The 17,362-nt window shown below is 37.3% G+C and overlaps 1 protein-coding gene across 49 annotated transcripts in view; it reads right to left on the bottom strand.

The window, feature by feature from the left end:
* The window catches only part of LOC106881827 (uncharacterized), a 399,079-nt gene that overhangs the window by 345,855 nt on the left and 35,862 nt on the right, over positions 1 to 17,362 (bottom strand). For 48 of the 49 annotated variants that reach the window (XM_089361515.1, XM_089361525.1, XM_089361523.1 and 45 more), the window contains one exon: positions 5,092 to 6,338. In XM_089361515.1, the coding sequence (XP_089217641.1) occupies positions 5,092 to 6,249 (1,158 nt within the window). In that variant the 5' untranslated portion in view covers positions 6,250 to 6,338. Of the gene's footprint in view, positions 1 to 5,091; positions 6,339 to 17,362 lie in introns of those variants that run through there. The other variant, XM_089361534.1, reaches the window with a different exon arrangement.

The raw sequence follows: 17,362 nt of genomic DNA on the forward strand, positions 1-17,362 counted from the left end.
AATAATAATTATAATAATAATAATAATAATAATAATAATAATAACAACAAGAGCACTCAGAGAGCACAAACCTCTGCCAAGACAAGACTAAAGTCCTCAACGATTAGCCAGAGATGATTTTTTAAATGAGAATATCTGAAATAAACTCGAATGCTCTCACAAACGAGAATACGAAAAATGAAAAAGAAAAATGAAAAAAAAAAAAAAAAAGAAATCAGGGTTAAGATTGGAGACAGGTATTATTATATCTGCATGTGGAAAACAAAAAATTCATTAAGAGACCCCATGAAAATGAAAATACAGAAAGCGATAGCCCTGAGACATGTAACTACTAATGTAAACATTTCATTGTAAACACTTCATTGCTTATGGTTTTGAAATCTCATATGCATGGTGAACACATTTGAATACCAAATGTCAATGTTGTTACCACACTGGTTGTGGTATATGATTATATATACTCAAATGAGATTTTAAAATAGTACAATTTAACACATGAAAGTTACATTACTAATGTTTGCTGGCAGTGAAACATCTTCAGTACACACCAACATCATCACCATCCTTGATTTAATATACACTAGATAAGACTTTGCTGAAGTAGATTCTTCTACTGCCAGACGCTCTTTCTGTTGCCAATCCTCAGCTGTTTCCAAGGAAGGTAATATTTTCCCCGGTGTATCAAACAATGAACAACCCAGACATGCATTGCAGAAGACTGTAAACAAATGATGCCTTTGTATGAATGAGGTCTTTTTGTTGATAGTCGGCATTCATGTTAAAAAGAAGGGAATATAGGCAGACACACACACAAATATATGCCCACACACATATATGTCGCACATACCCCATATATATCCCTTTAGCGTGCAGATTTGTCAAATGTATTGCTTATTTATTAATGTCATTTTGAATTATCACACATCATCTTGTACCTTCAAGATTTCAATGGTGTGTTTGCATATATTTCTAGGATGACATTGTAGGGTAGGTTTGAGAGGTTGAATCTCATCAGTTTTAACTGAAAACAAGTAGAATATTTGGGCCAGATACGGCTGGATTAAATGCTTAAAGGGATACACACACATAAGCTTCTTCCAGTTTCCATTTATCAAATTTCAATTGCAAGATATTGATCACCGCACAGAAGACCAGCTGACAAACTGTATCCATTCCGTGAGAATGAATTCAAAGCCACATGGTTCTAAAGCAAAAAACATATTTAAAAAAAAATTCTTAAGGCACAGGAGTGGCTGTGTAGTAGGTAGCTAGCTTACCAACCACATGGTTCCGGGTTCATCCCCACTGTGTGGCACCTTGGGCAAGTATCTTCTACTATAGCCTCGGGCCAACCAAAGCCTTGTGAGTGGATTTGGTAGATGGAAACTGAAAGAAGCCCGTCGTATATATGTATATATATATATGTATGTATGTGTGTGTATATGTTTGTGTGTCTGTGTTTATCCCCCCAACATCGCTTGACAACCGATGGTGGTGTGTTTATGTCCCCATAACTTAGCGGTTCGGCAAAAGAGACCGATAGAATAAGTACTAGGCTTCCAAAAAGAATAAGTCCTGGGGGTCGATTTGCTCGACTAAAGGCAGTGCTCCAGTGTGGCCGCAGTCAAATGACTGAAACAAGTAAAAGAGTAAAAGAGTAACCACATCCATAACAAGAACATGAATGTGAAAAACACACAAAAAAAAAACAAAAAAAATGAACTACTCCCTTCCCCACCTCATATAGCTTTCAGTGTTAAGCTTACAATCAAAGAATTTACTGCAAAGACCACCTGTGGAGCATTTAAGAAATTTCGGAATTTTGAAAGCAAAACATTTGGTTATGGAGAAAGAAGAATTCCCAACTGCATAAAATGCCAAAAAGTAAACCATCTCTAAGAAGAAATTCAGGCTGAGAATCCAGAACTGGGAAAAGAATTGGCAGAATGAACTGGAAGAGAAAGGGTGGATATGGTGTAGAAACACGCCATGTAAAGTTAGAGAGAGAAGCTAAACCATGAAAGAATAGCAGAAGTTATTTGGAGAAACGGATGATGAATCAGAATTTGATGGTGGTTGTTTTTTCTGTTTTTTTAGGAGATAAACTCATTTCATGAATTATGACCTTTATTTAACCTATGTTACAGCCTTCGCTCAACAGTTTCTAAGCAGAAGTCACTGAGCAAAACCAGGAATGGTGCCAGTCTTCTGGTTGTGGCTTTCTGTATGTGTGGGTGTTTGTTCTTGTTTTGCATTGGTTGCATGAAAAAATATATAAAAGACTCTCTCTCTCTTTCTGGCGGTGGTCCTTGGGAGTTGCATTATATATGAAGGAGGACGAAATATAATCACTGATTTTTAGCTATAAAAATGTTGTAGGCTGCATTACATTCAAAATTAAGGACCCACTTTGGTTTTGAATCACCATGGGTTTGCACCTAGAAAGTTACCCACAGAGGCACAAGTCCAGGTAAGGCTGTTTATGGAAGACCAGCAGTTGCTCATGCATACCAGCCTCCCCTTTCTACACCACCAATGTTATTCAAAGGAAAGCAAAGGCCAATATAGCTTGGCACCAGTGATGCCACAAGTCATTTCTACAGATGAGTGAACTGGAGCAACGTATGATAAAGTGTCTTGCTCAAGAACTCAACACAGAGCCCAGTGCAGGAATCAAACTTACTACCTCGTGATTGTGAGCTTGACGCTCTAACCACTGAGCCATATGCTAATATATATATATATTCAACTTGCTGGAAACAGCAGCCAAATCTATCTCTAATCATATTCTGCTGTTAAAAATAAAAATAAATAGGAATAGCACAATTGCTTTTAAAGTGATAAAGAAGTGATATTGAACCAGTGCATGTGTTTATTATAATTGGCTTAATGACCCTCCCAAGACACAACAATAGCACAATACTAAACACAAAATAGCTAGAAAAATGATGGAATGGCCACATCTGTAAACATCTGAGCATAGATCTGTTGTAGCAGGTCTAATTTAAGCCTAAACAACGGCCATCATGTTTATGGTTCCTCATGAAAAATCTCAATGCAGACGTTCAAAGGACACATCACATAATATATTCATCAAGCTAAATAACATCATCATCATTATCATCATCATCATCATCATCCTCTTCCTTACTATCATCACCACCAACATATCTCATATTTTTCCCTTTTTCATATGTTTAGTCTAGTTGTCATGAGCTAAACAACCTGCTACATAATTAAGTACTAGGTGTCCTGTTATGCTTATCCAATCTCTCATCATCAAGGTAACATCAAGATTCCATTACAGATGCTTACCTGTTAAGTTAGAGAAAGACTGAATTTCTTCTCAGAGTAATTTCAGAAATTTTTGCATCTGTTTTATATCATCTACATACATTTTGTATTTTTTTTTCTTTTTATTTTTGTACAAGAGTGATTTTTGAGTGATTTTTCTCACTAATTTTGTTCTGTGTATAGAGACAGAATATCTGTAAAGAGCTCCACCCAGCAAGAAAATGTGTCTACTAACTCATGCAAGTTTGTCCTTCAATCTAGTCTGCATCTTGATGCATGCAACTGTCATACACGCATGTGAATTTGAAAACTATATTAGTTACCTTCGTTTGTGAGCTCATATTACTGTGAAGTATTCTGTTTGTGTCAGGGTTGGTGTATGCAAACAGATTGTTGGGATGGCAGTACTGGAACAAGAATCTCTCTTTGAGAGACTGCCATTGCTTCTTTCTGTTTTTTTAAAGACAGTGTCCCTGTCTCCTTGTACAACTTCCAAGACTGGTGGAAGGAGGGGAAGAGAGAGAGGGGGAAGATAGAGAGGGGGAAGATAGAGAGGGGGAAGATAGAGAGGGGGAAGATAGAGAGGGGGAGAGGTCGGGAAGGCATCCTTGAACCAGATTTGAACCATTATATTTAAATTCCTTTGTTGCCATTGTTATTTCCTGGTTGATAATACTTCTATGTTTAATCAGATAAAATAAGGGTCTTTTATGTTTTCTGTAAACACAAGCATGTGTGGCCAGATTGGAGCAATATCGAGAACAACCAGCCGAAATTGCAAGGATAATATTCACATACACACCCACTAATTCTGGATCTCGACTGAGGAAGAAAACTCCGAATAACCTGTCCTTGTTTTCTTTGTATCGTCTATCTGGATGTTTTGTCCCTTTCTTGTATCACCTAACTGTCTGAATGTTTTGCATTCTTGTCCCATTCTGTATTATATATATATATGTATATATATATATATATATATATATATATATATATATATATATATATATATATATTCATACACACACAATTCTTATCATCATCATCATCTGTATTTCATACTGGTATGGATTGGACACTGACAAATTGCGGCAAGTCAAAGGATTTGATTATGCTCCTGTGTCTGCTTTGGCATGGTTTCTAAGGCTGGATGTCCTTCCTGATACCAACCACTCTACAGAATGGTATAGGGTTTAGAAACCACTAAACACACACACACACATGTTTGCATAACACAAACACATGTATACGGTTAAGAGTCCATATTACTCTGTAAGGAGCATAGAACTAATTTCCCAATTTCTCTGACACACTGGATGAGACACTGGTCTGTTGTAGAATTACTCATTTGTACCAGCTGAGTGGACTGGAGCAATATGAAATGAAGTACCTTGCTCAAGAACATAACACATCACCCAGTTCAGGAATCGAAACCACAATCTTATGATCATGAGTTCAAACATCCTAACCACTAAGCCATACGCCTCCACACACACGTGTAATATTCACATACACACCCACTAATTCTGGATATGTTTTAACTACAACACCTGTCATTCAACATATTAAACCATTTCCTTTACTCCCAGAAGTGACCACCCTTCTGAAATTAAGTTTACAGCTCAGGAAATGTTAAAGAAAATCAAAAGGAAATCAAAAAGAAAAACTAATAAAGGAATAAATTGAAAGCAGCGAGATTGAACTCGCGACCCTTGACCTTATAATCCAATATGTTATTGGTTGGACATTGCTTTTCTATGGAAATTCAATTAATTATGAAAATTAGGTTCATGCTCTTACCTGATTATCTGATGTCTCAGGCCCCGGGGTAATAACGACTTCAGTTTTGGGTATGTCATCACCATGGCCGTTAACCATCGGAGCGGTTTGGCTGGGAGCCTGTTCCTCGACCTTGTCTGAAAATGTGACCGAGTTTGTAGTGGGTGGAGTTTCTGGTTGCGTATAAACTACCTCACCAGTCTGTGACGGTGCAGGTTCTTGCGTTGCAACCACAACAACGGGTGGCTTATGTTCTGGTTCAGCTGGTTGATACGCTGCTGCTGCTGCTGCTGCAATAGAGACAGTTGCTGCAGCTGCTTCAGACGTTTGCACTTCAGGTGCAACTTCATGTTCTTCAGGTGCACTTTCAGCTGCAGTCGTTTGGTGTGCTGCTGCACTTGCCTCTACTACGACATTCTCTGTTGCTACTGTAGGGTCCTCTTCCTGTCTAGGGGTCTGCTCTATGGCACATGCAGTTGCTACCACAGGTACAGGTGTGGGCTCTGGTGGAGGCAGTTCTTCTACCACAGTTACAGGTTCTGGTGTAGGGGGCTGCTCCACCACAGGTGGAGGTGTAGGTTCAGGTGACTGATAAACGACAGGCGTCGTTGCAACCACAGGTGTTGCTTCTACAACAGGTACAGGTGTAGGTTCTGGTGGTGGTGGTGGTGGCAGATCTTCTTCTTCCACCACAGGTGGTGCTGCCACCACAGCTACAGGTGTAGGCTGTTGGGGAGGTGGCTGCTCCACCACAGGTGTGGGCTCTGCTGGAGGTGGTTGCTTTATCACAGGTGCTGCAGAAACTGCAGCTTCTGGTTCTACAACATGTGCTTGCACGACAACAGGGGCTTGCCTAACTACAGGCTGTGGCTGTGGTTGTTCAACCACTGTTGGTGGCACTTCCTGTACATGTGTCTCTGCAGGTTCTGTTCTTTGCTTTGGAACAGGTTGTGGTGCTTCTGGCGCTTTCGTTCGCTTTGGTTTAACCTTTCCTGCAAGTGTAGGCCTTGGTGCAGGAGCGGGTTTGGGACCAGGTGCAGGTTTGGGAGCAGGTGCAGTTTTGGGACCAACAGCTGGCTTTGATGGTAGTGCTGGTTTTGCTCCAGCTGGCTTTGCTGGGGGTGCCGGCTTTGCTACTGGCGCCGGTTTGGCTGTAGGAGCTGGTTTAAATGTTTCCATTTTATTTTCTTGTGTGTGTTTGTTTATATATTTTTCCTTTTCCACATATATTCTCAGAATCTAAAGAATCTGTTTGGGTCTGTCCACCTCTGAAAAAGATAAAGGATTAAAAAATTTAAAATCAGAAAAAAATTTTATTTCAAAATATCAAGAGTAAAACAAATTATCGTCGTCACCATTATAATTAAAGGCAGCTGGCAGAATTGTCAGGGTTCCGTACAAGAGAATCTGCCTATAAATTTCCAATGAACAGATTTAGTTTGTGTCTGGGGAGAGTCATATTGTCTTAATGCCTTATCTAACACACTCACTGGTTCGATTTCCACTCATATATTTTCTTTCAAAATTTTTGCTGCTTTTGCAGCCTTGTCAATGGATATTGACAGCCCGTTATTGGAGCTGTGTTCTTTGTCTGTCCCTGAACATGTGTGCTTGTGTATGCACGTATGTATGTATGTGTGTGTATGTCCATATGTATGTATTCTTCTGCATATTTATGTGTGTGTGTGTGTGTGTTTGTATGTATGTATGTACGCATGTATGTGTGTGTATGCATATATGTATGTGTGTACATATGTATGTATTCTGCATATTTATGTGTGTGTTTGTATGTATGTATGCATGCATGCATGCATGTATGTGTGTTTGTATTTGTGTGTGTACTGATATTATCTTTGTGAAGAATTTTATCTTTTAGTAAACTAGTCTGTTAGAAAATCTCTGAAGTAGAAGCAGTATACAAACCAAAAAGTATTGCTTATAGGCACTTTAATGTGGGTATCCTCTAAAAGACAATGATGCTGCCATTTAACCCCAGGAAAACATTTCCTCCAGCCGGTTAATTCAGTGTGCTTCTAACACCCAATATTTATTGCAAGCGGGTGATAACTTCTACCACCCTAGTTTCAAGACCACCAGAGCATGTGGTTTCAGTCTGTATTGTATCTCCTCAGTAGTGGGTACTCGTTGCCAGGCATGGTTGCAGTTTAACCTCGTTTGCAACATATAGAAAACACAGTGTGATACAATCACTGATTTCATAACTACGAAGTTGGTCCAAATGACAGAGAAACTATAATGACATCAGAGTTTAAGTTCAAATAATTTGAGCACTACTAAGTGTTTTCTATACCGAGAATCTCTGGATCTTATCTGTTGACTATATATATATATATATATATATATATATATATATATATATATATTCCAGCTTGCTTGCTCTGATCAAACAGTTCAACCCATGCCAGCATGGACAACGGACATTAATTGATTATGGTTTTATATATATATATATATATATATATATATATATATATATATACAAGAATAAGGGCAGGGAATCGTCAATTAATAATAAAATTAATAATTAACAATTTTGCCAAGTAGTTCAGTATGAAAAAACCTTTATCGGTCAAACCATTTATCATCATAAATATACAGGGATTAGCATTGAGTTGCTTCTCCAACATACTGAAAATTTAGAAATAACAGTCAAAGAACTACTGATTCTAAACTACAAATTTTTCTCTAAACGGATGGCGATATTTATGGCACACATAGAACAAAAAACCGGAGGGGAAAGCATTGTTTTGTTTATGCTTTCCCCTCCGGTTTTTTGTTCTATGTGTGCCATAAATATCGCCATCCGTTTAGAGAAAAATTTGTAGTTTAGAATCAGTAGTTCTTTGACTGCTATTTCTAAATTTTCAGTATGTTGGAGAAGCAACTCAATGCTAATCCCTGTATATTTATGATTATATATATATATATATATATATATATATATATATATATATAAAACTGAACACTAAGCTGGCCTAACTGATGAGGCAATGGAAATTGCCAAAACTGTTGTCAGTCTTAAGAATTCTTGGTCGACATTTCCCAGACAATTATGGTCTTTGTTAATATACGTTTTCATTCATGTGTGGTGTTTTTTAATACCCTAGTTACATTTAGTGACAATTATAATTGTCCTTTATTGGTGAAACATTGCAACCTGCTATCAATATTAATTTTGTATGTGTATGTGTGTATATATATATATATATATATACATATATATAAAATATGGATTCAAAGAATCATGTGGCTACCACAGTAAGCTGCCTTCATTGTTTTAGGAGCCTGGTGTAGTCCCAAGCAAGCACAGAGACCTTCTTTTTCTCTACAGAGAGAAAGAGTTGCATCGGCAGTTGTTAATACTCATTTTCAGTTACATAGACGAAACATGAAATGAAAAGGCTTGCTCAAGGACACATGCCACCTGGTCCAAGAATTCAAACCATGACACGATGACTGTGAGTCAAACACTGTAACCACTAGGCCACAGGGGAGACACGGATGTTCATACCCTCTGAGAAATCCCCACAGTAGGGCTGCTGATATAAACAATTACAGCGTGTATATAAACATAGTTTTGCTCTACATGTATTTCTGATAAAAATTATCCATACACTTGTCAATGTATATAAATACTCCTCTGGATATAGATAAGCTGGCATAGCGTGTTTGTACATGACTTCACATTTCTGTTTGCATACAAGGGGGTACTGAAATGCTCCTGGCTTTAAGGGTATTACGAAAGGACTAGTTGAAGGTCCAACCTTCTAAGTTCTTTTACTAGGCTTAGAAAAACTGAAGGACTGCCGCAATAAGCGTGTGATTCTGAGAGGGGAATATGTTGAATAAAATCATAATTAACTTCTCCTCCTGTATTTTCTTTTACCCAAAACCAAGAACTTTTCAGTGCCTCCTTGTATGCATATATTTATTAATGGTCAACATATTATATATATATATATATATATATATTAAATAATGAGGGTAGAAATTGATATTAATCAATTAAAACAAGTGGCTTAGCATATTTTAAAAAAAAGCCAAAGATTAAAAATTATATTACATATAAAATTAAAAGGAATGACCACCAAGGTGGACTCCTAATATGCTAAAGATAAATGTCAAATCATTCAGACAGATATATGCACATACATACAAATATAAACATACGCCTACAAATGGATACTTGTAACCCTTGTGTACATGTGTATATTCAAAAGTATATATATATATATACATATATATATAGAGAGAGAGAGAAAGAGAGAGAGAGAGAAAGAGAAAGAGAGAGAGATAGAGAGAGAGATAGATACACTTATAAACAAATGTACTCACAGATGCACATATATGCACATTTGTATATCCCTGCAAATGCGCATACACCCACATCGAGTCATACATAGTTCTTGCATCTATTCATATATATATATATATATATATATATATATATATATATATATATAGCCTGCACACCTTACAAACATATTTTCTTTGTGTTTCTTCATCTTCACATCTACTTCTTTCTGCCTACAGACTCACAATTTACCACACCTAATTGACATATACATTACTCCACCCACCAAAAGAATACTCTGTCAAAAACTATATATTTTGCTAACCAAACAAAAACTACACTTTCTTGATGAAAGCTAGCAAGCCAAAACTTTGCAGCCATTGTCAACTTTTTCCTTATAAAAATGTTATATAAATATACACGGCACAGGTGTGGTAGTGTGGTAAAAAGTCTGCTTCCCAATCACATGGTTCCAGGTCCAGTCCCACTGTGTGGCACCTTGGCCAAATGTCTTCTACTATAGCCTTGGGCTGACGACAGCCTTGTGAGAGGATATGGTAGACAGAAACCGAAAGAAGCCCATCATATGTGTATGTGTGTGCACGTGTGTCTTTGTAGCTGTGTTTGTCCATGACCACTGCTTGACAAACAGTTTTGGTGTGTTTATGTCCCCAATAACTTGGCTATTCGGCAAATGAAACTGATAGAAACTAGGCTTTGATGGAAGATTTTAATTTAGATCTCTTCATAATAGGGGCTTATATCATAGACCTAGGGGCAGTCTCAGGCAAGTTGGTACCAAAAGGGTTAACTGAATCACTGGTATGATATCACTAATCCCCTTCAAATTCAAGGTATTTGGCAAACCAATACAGGAGTTATAAGTGAGATTAAAAACCGAGGCTTGTTAAGATTAACGTGAAAAGAAGCAATCGCTAGCATTTCAGGAAAAGCCCTTTATCTTAAAATAGAGGGCTTCCTTGCTGGAATAAAGGGCTTTCTCTCTGGAATGTTTGCTATATCTTCTGGTAAAGGTAAATTAAAATACATTAATTTTGATTTTTGTTGTATTGACTTGTGACTAGTACCACCAGACCACCGCTAACACCATCACCACAAACACCATCACTGCTACTACCATTGCCCCTGCTACCATTTACCACCACCAGTTACTCAACTGTCACCAGATGTACCACTACCACCACCACTAACTCTGCTGTTACAGCCATTAACACTACCATTAAGAATACAACCACCACCACCACAACCATCAATTCTCATACCATCACCGCCATTAACACCACCACTGTTACTGCCATTATCACCCCTACTACTACCACCATCACAATCACCACTACCATTACTACTGCCACCACCACCACCATTAAAACCACCACCTCTGCCATTCTCTGAATTTGTTGCAATGATATTCAATTATTGACCAAATGCAGAATTTGCGCTTCATGAAGCATTACTGCTATTGCAGTTGTTGTTCAGCCCCTGGCTGGTCTTTATTGAGTAACCCTATGATCAAAGACAATCCGGGCATCCCCATCTCATCGAATTCCTATATAGAAAGGACCCAGAAGTACATTATCCAGTATGCCCTATTTTAAGATATGGTGTAGGTTGGCAAAAATTTAACTGCTATTTTCAACCTGCCAAGCAATAATGTAAAAGTTCCTTTATGATTCTCAGAAATGAAACGGTTGATAAAATAGCTGCAGGGTGTATAATGTGCATATATATATATATATATATATATATATATATATATATATATTGAATTAGTCAAGCTAGCAATGTAAAATATTGAGATGCTGGGTTTTTAGATTTTCATGAAATGCTATAATTTTATTACAAGTTCAATACAATCAAAGGATCAAATATTATAGATAAATGATCTGATCAGCTTCAGTGCTCAAAGCCAAGGACTGTGAAATCCAATTTACAAATCAAAATGATATGAGGGAATATTCCTTCTAAAGATTTATCTGTATTTGTGTGTGTGTATGTATGCATGTTTATATGTGCGTGTTTGTATACACATGTATGTGAATTTTGTTGTTGGCTGTCGATGATATTTATAGCCCTAGGTCAATTATGAATGAACAAACCTATGACCAAGAAGAAGCGTTCCAATGGGAACCATTCAGTTATCATTACCCGTTCCAGGATGATGCATTTACCTAATTCAACCATTTTACTTTTCTTTTTAAGACAGTACTATCTGATATAAAGGAGTTTCAGCTGTTATTTCTAGGAAGTTAACTAACCACGTAGAGGCTTCATTATTAGATGTGGATATTTTATGTAACCAGTGTTCAAAGGAAAGTAAATTGTGCAGAAAAACATTGTATAGATTTGATCCAAAAAGATATTTAGTTTTGTAGGTTTATGATAAATGAGCTGAATCCAGCACAATATTAATTTCATTCTATTTATCTAAATTAAAAAGAATTAATGGTTGAAATTAATCATCCTGAACATGACCAGATATTACACTTTCCTCACACGAATTTGTTACGTATGTATTTTTGCTAAAACACAGTATTTTTTTTATTTTGCAACATAACGGTACAGGCGTGGCTGTGTGGTAAGAAGTTTACTTCTCAACCAAATGGTCCTGGGTTCAGTTTCACTGCATGGCACCTTGGACAAGTGTTTTTCTACTATATAACCATGAGCCAACCAAAGCCATGGGTCCAGAGTTAGAAGTTGGCAGAAACATTAATAAGGGGGCAAGCTGGCAGAAATGTTAGCACGCCGGGCGAAATCCTTAGCAGTATTTCGTCTGCCGCTACGTTCTGAGTTCAAATTCTTTGCCTTTCATCCTTTTGAGGTCAATTAAGTAAGTACCAGTTACACACTGGGGTTGATTTAATCGACTTAATCCCTTTGTCTGTCCTTGTTTGTCCCCTCTGTGTGTAGCCCCTTGTGGGCAGTAAAGAAATAAGAATCATTAGTTTGCCAGGTGAAATGCTTAACGGTATTTCGTCTGCCACTATGTTCTGAGTTCAAATTCTGCTGAGGTTGACTTTGCCTTTCATCCTTTTGGGGTCGATAAATTAAGTACCAGTTGTGTATTGGGGTTGATCTAATTGACTGGCCCCCTCCCCCAAAATTTCGGGCCTTGTGCCTAGAATAAAGAGGATTTGCAAAGGGTAGAAGGCAACGAAGCAGACATGAATAATATATAATTTCTTGTTTTCTAATTCCATTCACAAGATAATGGTCAACCCAAAGCTGTGTATTAAAGACTCTTGCTAAAGTTACCACACAACGGAGCCAAACCCCAAATCACGTGGCTGCAAAGCTGGCTTCTTAATCACAACGGAACACTAATTGGATGGGAGACAATCTGAACGTGAAAGGAACCATATGTAATGTGCAGGGGAGATGACTGTGCTAATATACAATATAATAATGAGTGGATGTTTGTTGTATAAAGAAGTGGTGGGTGCATAGAGTGGCTTGGACCTTATGTAAGAGAGAGACCCAGGAAGATGTGCAAAGAAATGGTGAAAATTGATCACAGGATTTTGAGCCTATGGAAGGCAACGACAAAAGATTCCAATGATTGATGATAACCGGTGATTGAGAAGATCTGCCTACTTGTGTGAATATCTTTTTCTCTTTCACTTCTTTTGGTCGTTGGATTTCAGATGAGCTGGGACACCACCTTGAAGGGCTTTTAGGGAAATAAATCAGCCAAAGTTCTTTGTTTCTTTCTTTCTAAGGACTGGTACTTATTATATGAATCTCTATTGCCAAGACCACAAGATTATAGGGATGTAAACAACCCAACACCATTTCTCAAGTAGTAGTAGTATAAACACAAACGCACGTGTGTGTGTGTATGTATATATGCACGCACAAAACAGGCTTCCACACAATTTCCATCTATCAAATTCACTCAAGGCTTTGGTCAGCTTGGGAATATTATAAAAGACACTTGCCCAAAGTGGAACTGAACCTGAAACCATGTGGCTGCAAAGCAAGGTTCTTAACCACACAGCAAAAGGGGCTAAGAGAATAAGTGCTAGGCTTACAAAGAATATGTCCTGGGGTCGATTTGTTCGACTAAAGGTAGTGCTCCAGCATGGCTGCAGTCAAATGGCTGAAACACACACACACACACACACACACACACACACACACACACACACACACAAACACAGTTATAAATAAGAATGCATATTTTTTTACTTGTATCAGTCACCTGACTGCGGCCATGCTGGAGCACCGCCTTAAAGAGTCTTTTTAGTTGAAGTCAACAGCAGGACTTATTCTTTCTAAGCCTAGTACTTATTCTATCAGTCTCTTTTGCCAAATTGCTAAGTTACGAGGGACATAAACACACCAACATCGGTTGTCAAGCGATGGCGGGGGGAGGACAAGCACAAACACACACATAAATAGATATATACAAACATGATGGGCTTCTTTCAGTTTCCGTCTACAAATCCACCCTTAAAGCCTTGGTTGGCCCGAGGCTAAAATAGAAGACACTTGCCCAAGGTGACATGCAATAGGGCTGAACCCGGAACCATGTGGTTGGGAAGCAAGCTTCTTACCACACAGCCACATGTTCCCATTTACTCATGAATACACACAATCTCATAACATCCATGCTCAAACACATGTAGTCAGTGAATATGAATGCATTCGTGCGCGCGCACACACACACACACACACACACATATACACAATCACAAATACGCGTACATACTCTGCTTATATTTATACATATAACTCACAATTTTGTGACATACACACACACACAAAGACAACCAAACATACAAACTCATAACATATACAATAGAAAAAACACACACACACACACACACACACACACAGTGATATTGAGTGAAATAAAGTAGAGAGTAAATTAGAATAAAGTATGTGTGTGTGTGTGTGTGTGTGTATATATATATATATATATATACATACATACATACACAAACATGCATGTATATTTATGTATGTATATACATATTTACACACACACATATACACATACATCTGTTGGTGATGAGTCAAATAGTCAATGTAGAGAACATATTACCCGTAATAAAGTGTATATATATATATATATATATATATACACACACACACACACACATATGTGTGTATGTGTGTGTGTATATAGACACGTGTGTATATACATATGTACAATTACAAACATACACACACATGCACACAAAAGGATTGTTTAAAAAAAATCCAAAGAAAATTAAGACCGTTTTTTTCTTGCTTGGAATCATGGAATTTAGAATTTAGCGGAAAAAGACCAAGGGTGGTGAGGTGGGGGGGAAGGAGGTGGAGCGGAGGGAAGCAGTGTAGGATTGTTGACATTGCTGAAGACTAAAACAAGAAGAATAAGAACATTAAATAAACTAACTACCCTCTCTTCCCATCCATCTCGACAGACACTCCGTCTTCTCCACCCAGCCTCTATGCGTCCCACCCACCCACCCAAACACCCACAACCACCTCCCTATATTACTGCTTTGGAGATCTACTTTCACTCATATATATATCCCCACCCTACAAAAAAAAAAAAAACCACCACCATCATCATCATCGTTCATTCTTCAGCTATATCTATCTTTAAATATTTGAAGAATTTCTCTTCTGCTTCTCTAAAAAAAAATCACAACATTGAAGTTACCAATTTCCTTGTTTCTTATCTATTATTCATTCCTTGTTTTTTTCTTTCTTCAAAATACCCCTACACCCTATTATAAAAATTTCCTCACCCCCTACATCTCTCACCTTTTCCCCTGCCTTGTTTCACCAAATACATATAGTTGTTACATACCGAGAACATATGTGGTTTTAGTAATGGTTAGTATTATTACTGTTGTTGTTGGTGGTGTCAATTGGTTTTTAGCAATTCTGATAATAATGCAGATTTTGTTGTTTCTTGTCTTTAGCTTTCTTGTTGTCGTTACTGTAATTGTCATTAAACCTGAAGATAACGTTACTGTTATTATAATTATTATTATTATTATTATTATTCTTGGTGTTGGTCACCTGGTTACTGCCTTTACAGGTGTTGATTCTGTTGACAACGCTTATGTTAATCACAATACTGTTGTTGTTAGTCTTGCTTTTGCCATGGTTAATTAATTTTACCAATTCTGATAACGATGATGATGTTTTTTGCTACAAACAATGCAGTTTTTGTTGTTTGTTGTCTTCAGCCTTCTTCTTCTTGCTGCTGTCACTGTTATTCTTGTTAAACCTGAAGATAACGGCTAGCGTTAGTGTTATTATTCTTGTTAACGATGCGTATGTTAATCACAATACTGTTGTTGTTCTTATTGCTGTTTTGTCTTCGTCTTGTAACTTTATATTAAATAAACAAAAAATACAAATTCCTCGTTAGCATTCTTGTTTTCATTATTATTATTATTTATGTTGATATTGTTGTTGTTGATGTTAATATCAATATCGTTGTTACTATCAATGTGGATTCCTAAGACATTTCTGATTTTTTTTTTTTTGTTATTGTTTGTGTTGATAATGCTGTTTTTATATTTGTTGTTGTTGTTGTTGTTGATTCCAATATTATTGTCGTTGCTGTTAGTGTCAAAGATCCTGAAGAGGTTTCCAATAATGCTGTTTGTGTTAGGCTTGTTGTTGTTGATATTGATGGTGATTCTGACGTTGTTGCTTGTGTTGTAGATTCTGAAGATCTTACAGTTGACGATGATGATGATGATGATGACAATGACAATGATGATGATGAAAGTTAGTGTTGTTGCTACTTGCTGACGATGATAATGATGATGGTGATGTTCTTGTTGCTACTTGTGATGATGATGATGATGATGTTTATATTGTTGTTGTCGTGGTTACTGATGCTGTTGCTGATGCTGCAGCGATTGATTATTGCTGATGTTTGCTGCGTTTATTGTTGTCGCTGATGACGACGATGACAACGACAATTGCTGCTGTGCTTGTTGTTGATCACCACCACCACCACCACCACCACCACTACCACCGCCGCCACCACCGTTGTTGTTGTTGTTGATACTAATATTGCTGATGCTGTTAATTATATCTGCTGCTGCTGTTGTTGTCGAATTTGATGATATCACTACTGTTGGCAGTGTTGTTGTTGTTGCTGCTGCTGCTGTCGATGCTGATGTTGAGGTCATCGAGTCTGATGTTGTTCCTGTCGTTGTTGTTGTTGTCGTCATCGAGTCTGGTTAATATTACTGTTGCTGTTACTAACGACGATGATGATGGTGATGACACAGCTACTCCTGTCCCTGGCGCTGCAGTTGGTATCACATCTATTCATACAACCATCCATATATCTATATATATATGTGTGTATATATATACCTATCTATATATTCATATATCTATATATATGTGTGTGTGTGTGTGTGTGTGTGTGTGTGTGTGTGTGTGTGTGTGTGTGTGTGTGTGCGTGTATATATATGCCTATCTATATATTCATATATCTATATATATATATATATATATATATATATATACATATGTATACCGGAGTAAGCACTTTTCTAACAAAACTGTCCGATGAACGGGAACGTGAAACTCAGAGTAACAGTCTTTTGTTATATTTCTGCTGCTTTTAAATAAAGTATATATATGTATATATAGGTGTGTGTGTGTGAGTCGTCTAAGAGTCCATAAGTCTGATGGTCAGATTGTTACCAAATACTATTGAATCCCTAGTGCGAAACCAAGTGGTAAGACTGGCTGTAATCGATAGGTAATGCTGTACACTTCAGATAATGAATATATATATGTATGTATATTGGACACAAGAGTCACAGAAGTATGTTATAGTAAGGCTATTCTGCAAATGAGTGCTGGACAATGGAGAAGAAATAAAATAAAATGAAATAATTAAAGAAAATATACAAAAATATATACTATGAGAATCACTGCTTCTCCACCACCCCCTTCTCTACCCCCACCCCACCATGTACAGCA

This window comes from Octopus bimaculoides, chromosome 13, assembly GCF_046866305.1.
Source record: "Octopus bimaculoides isolate indiv1 chromosome 13, ASM4686630v1, whole genome shotgun sequence".
Taxonomy (NCBI): domain Eukaryota; kingdom Metazoa; phylum Mollusca; class Cephalopoda; order Octopoda; family Octopodidae; genus Octopus; species Octopus bimaculoides.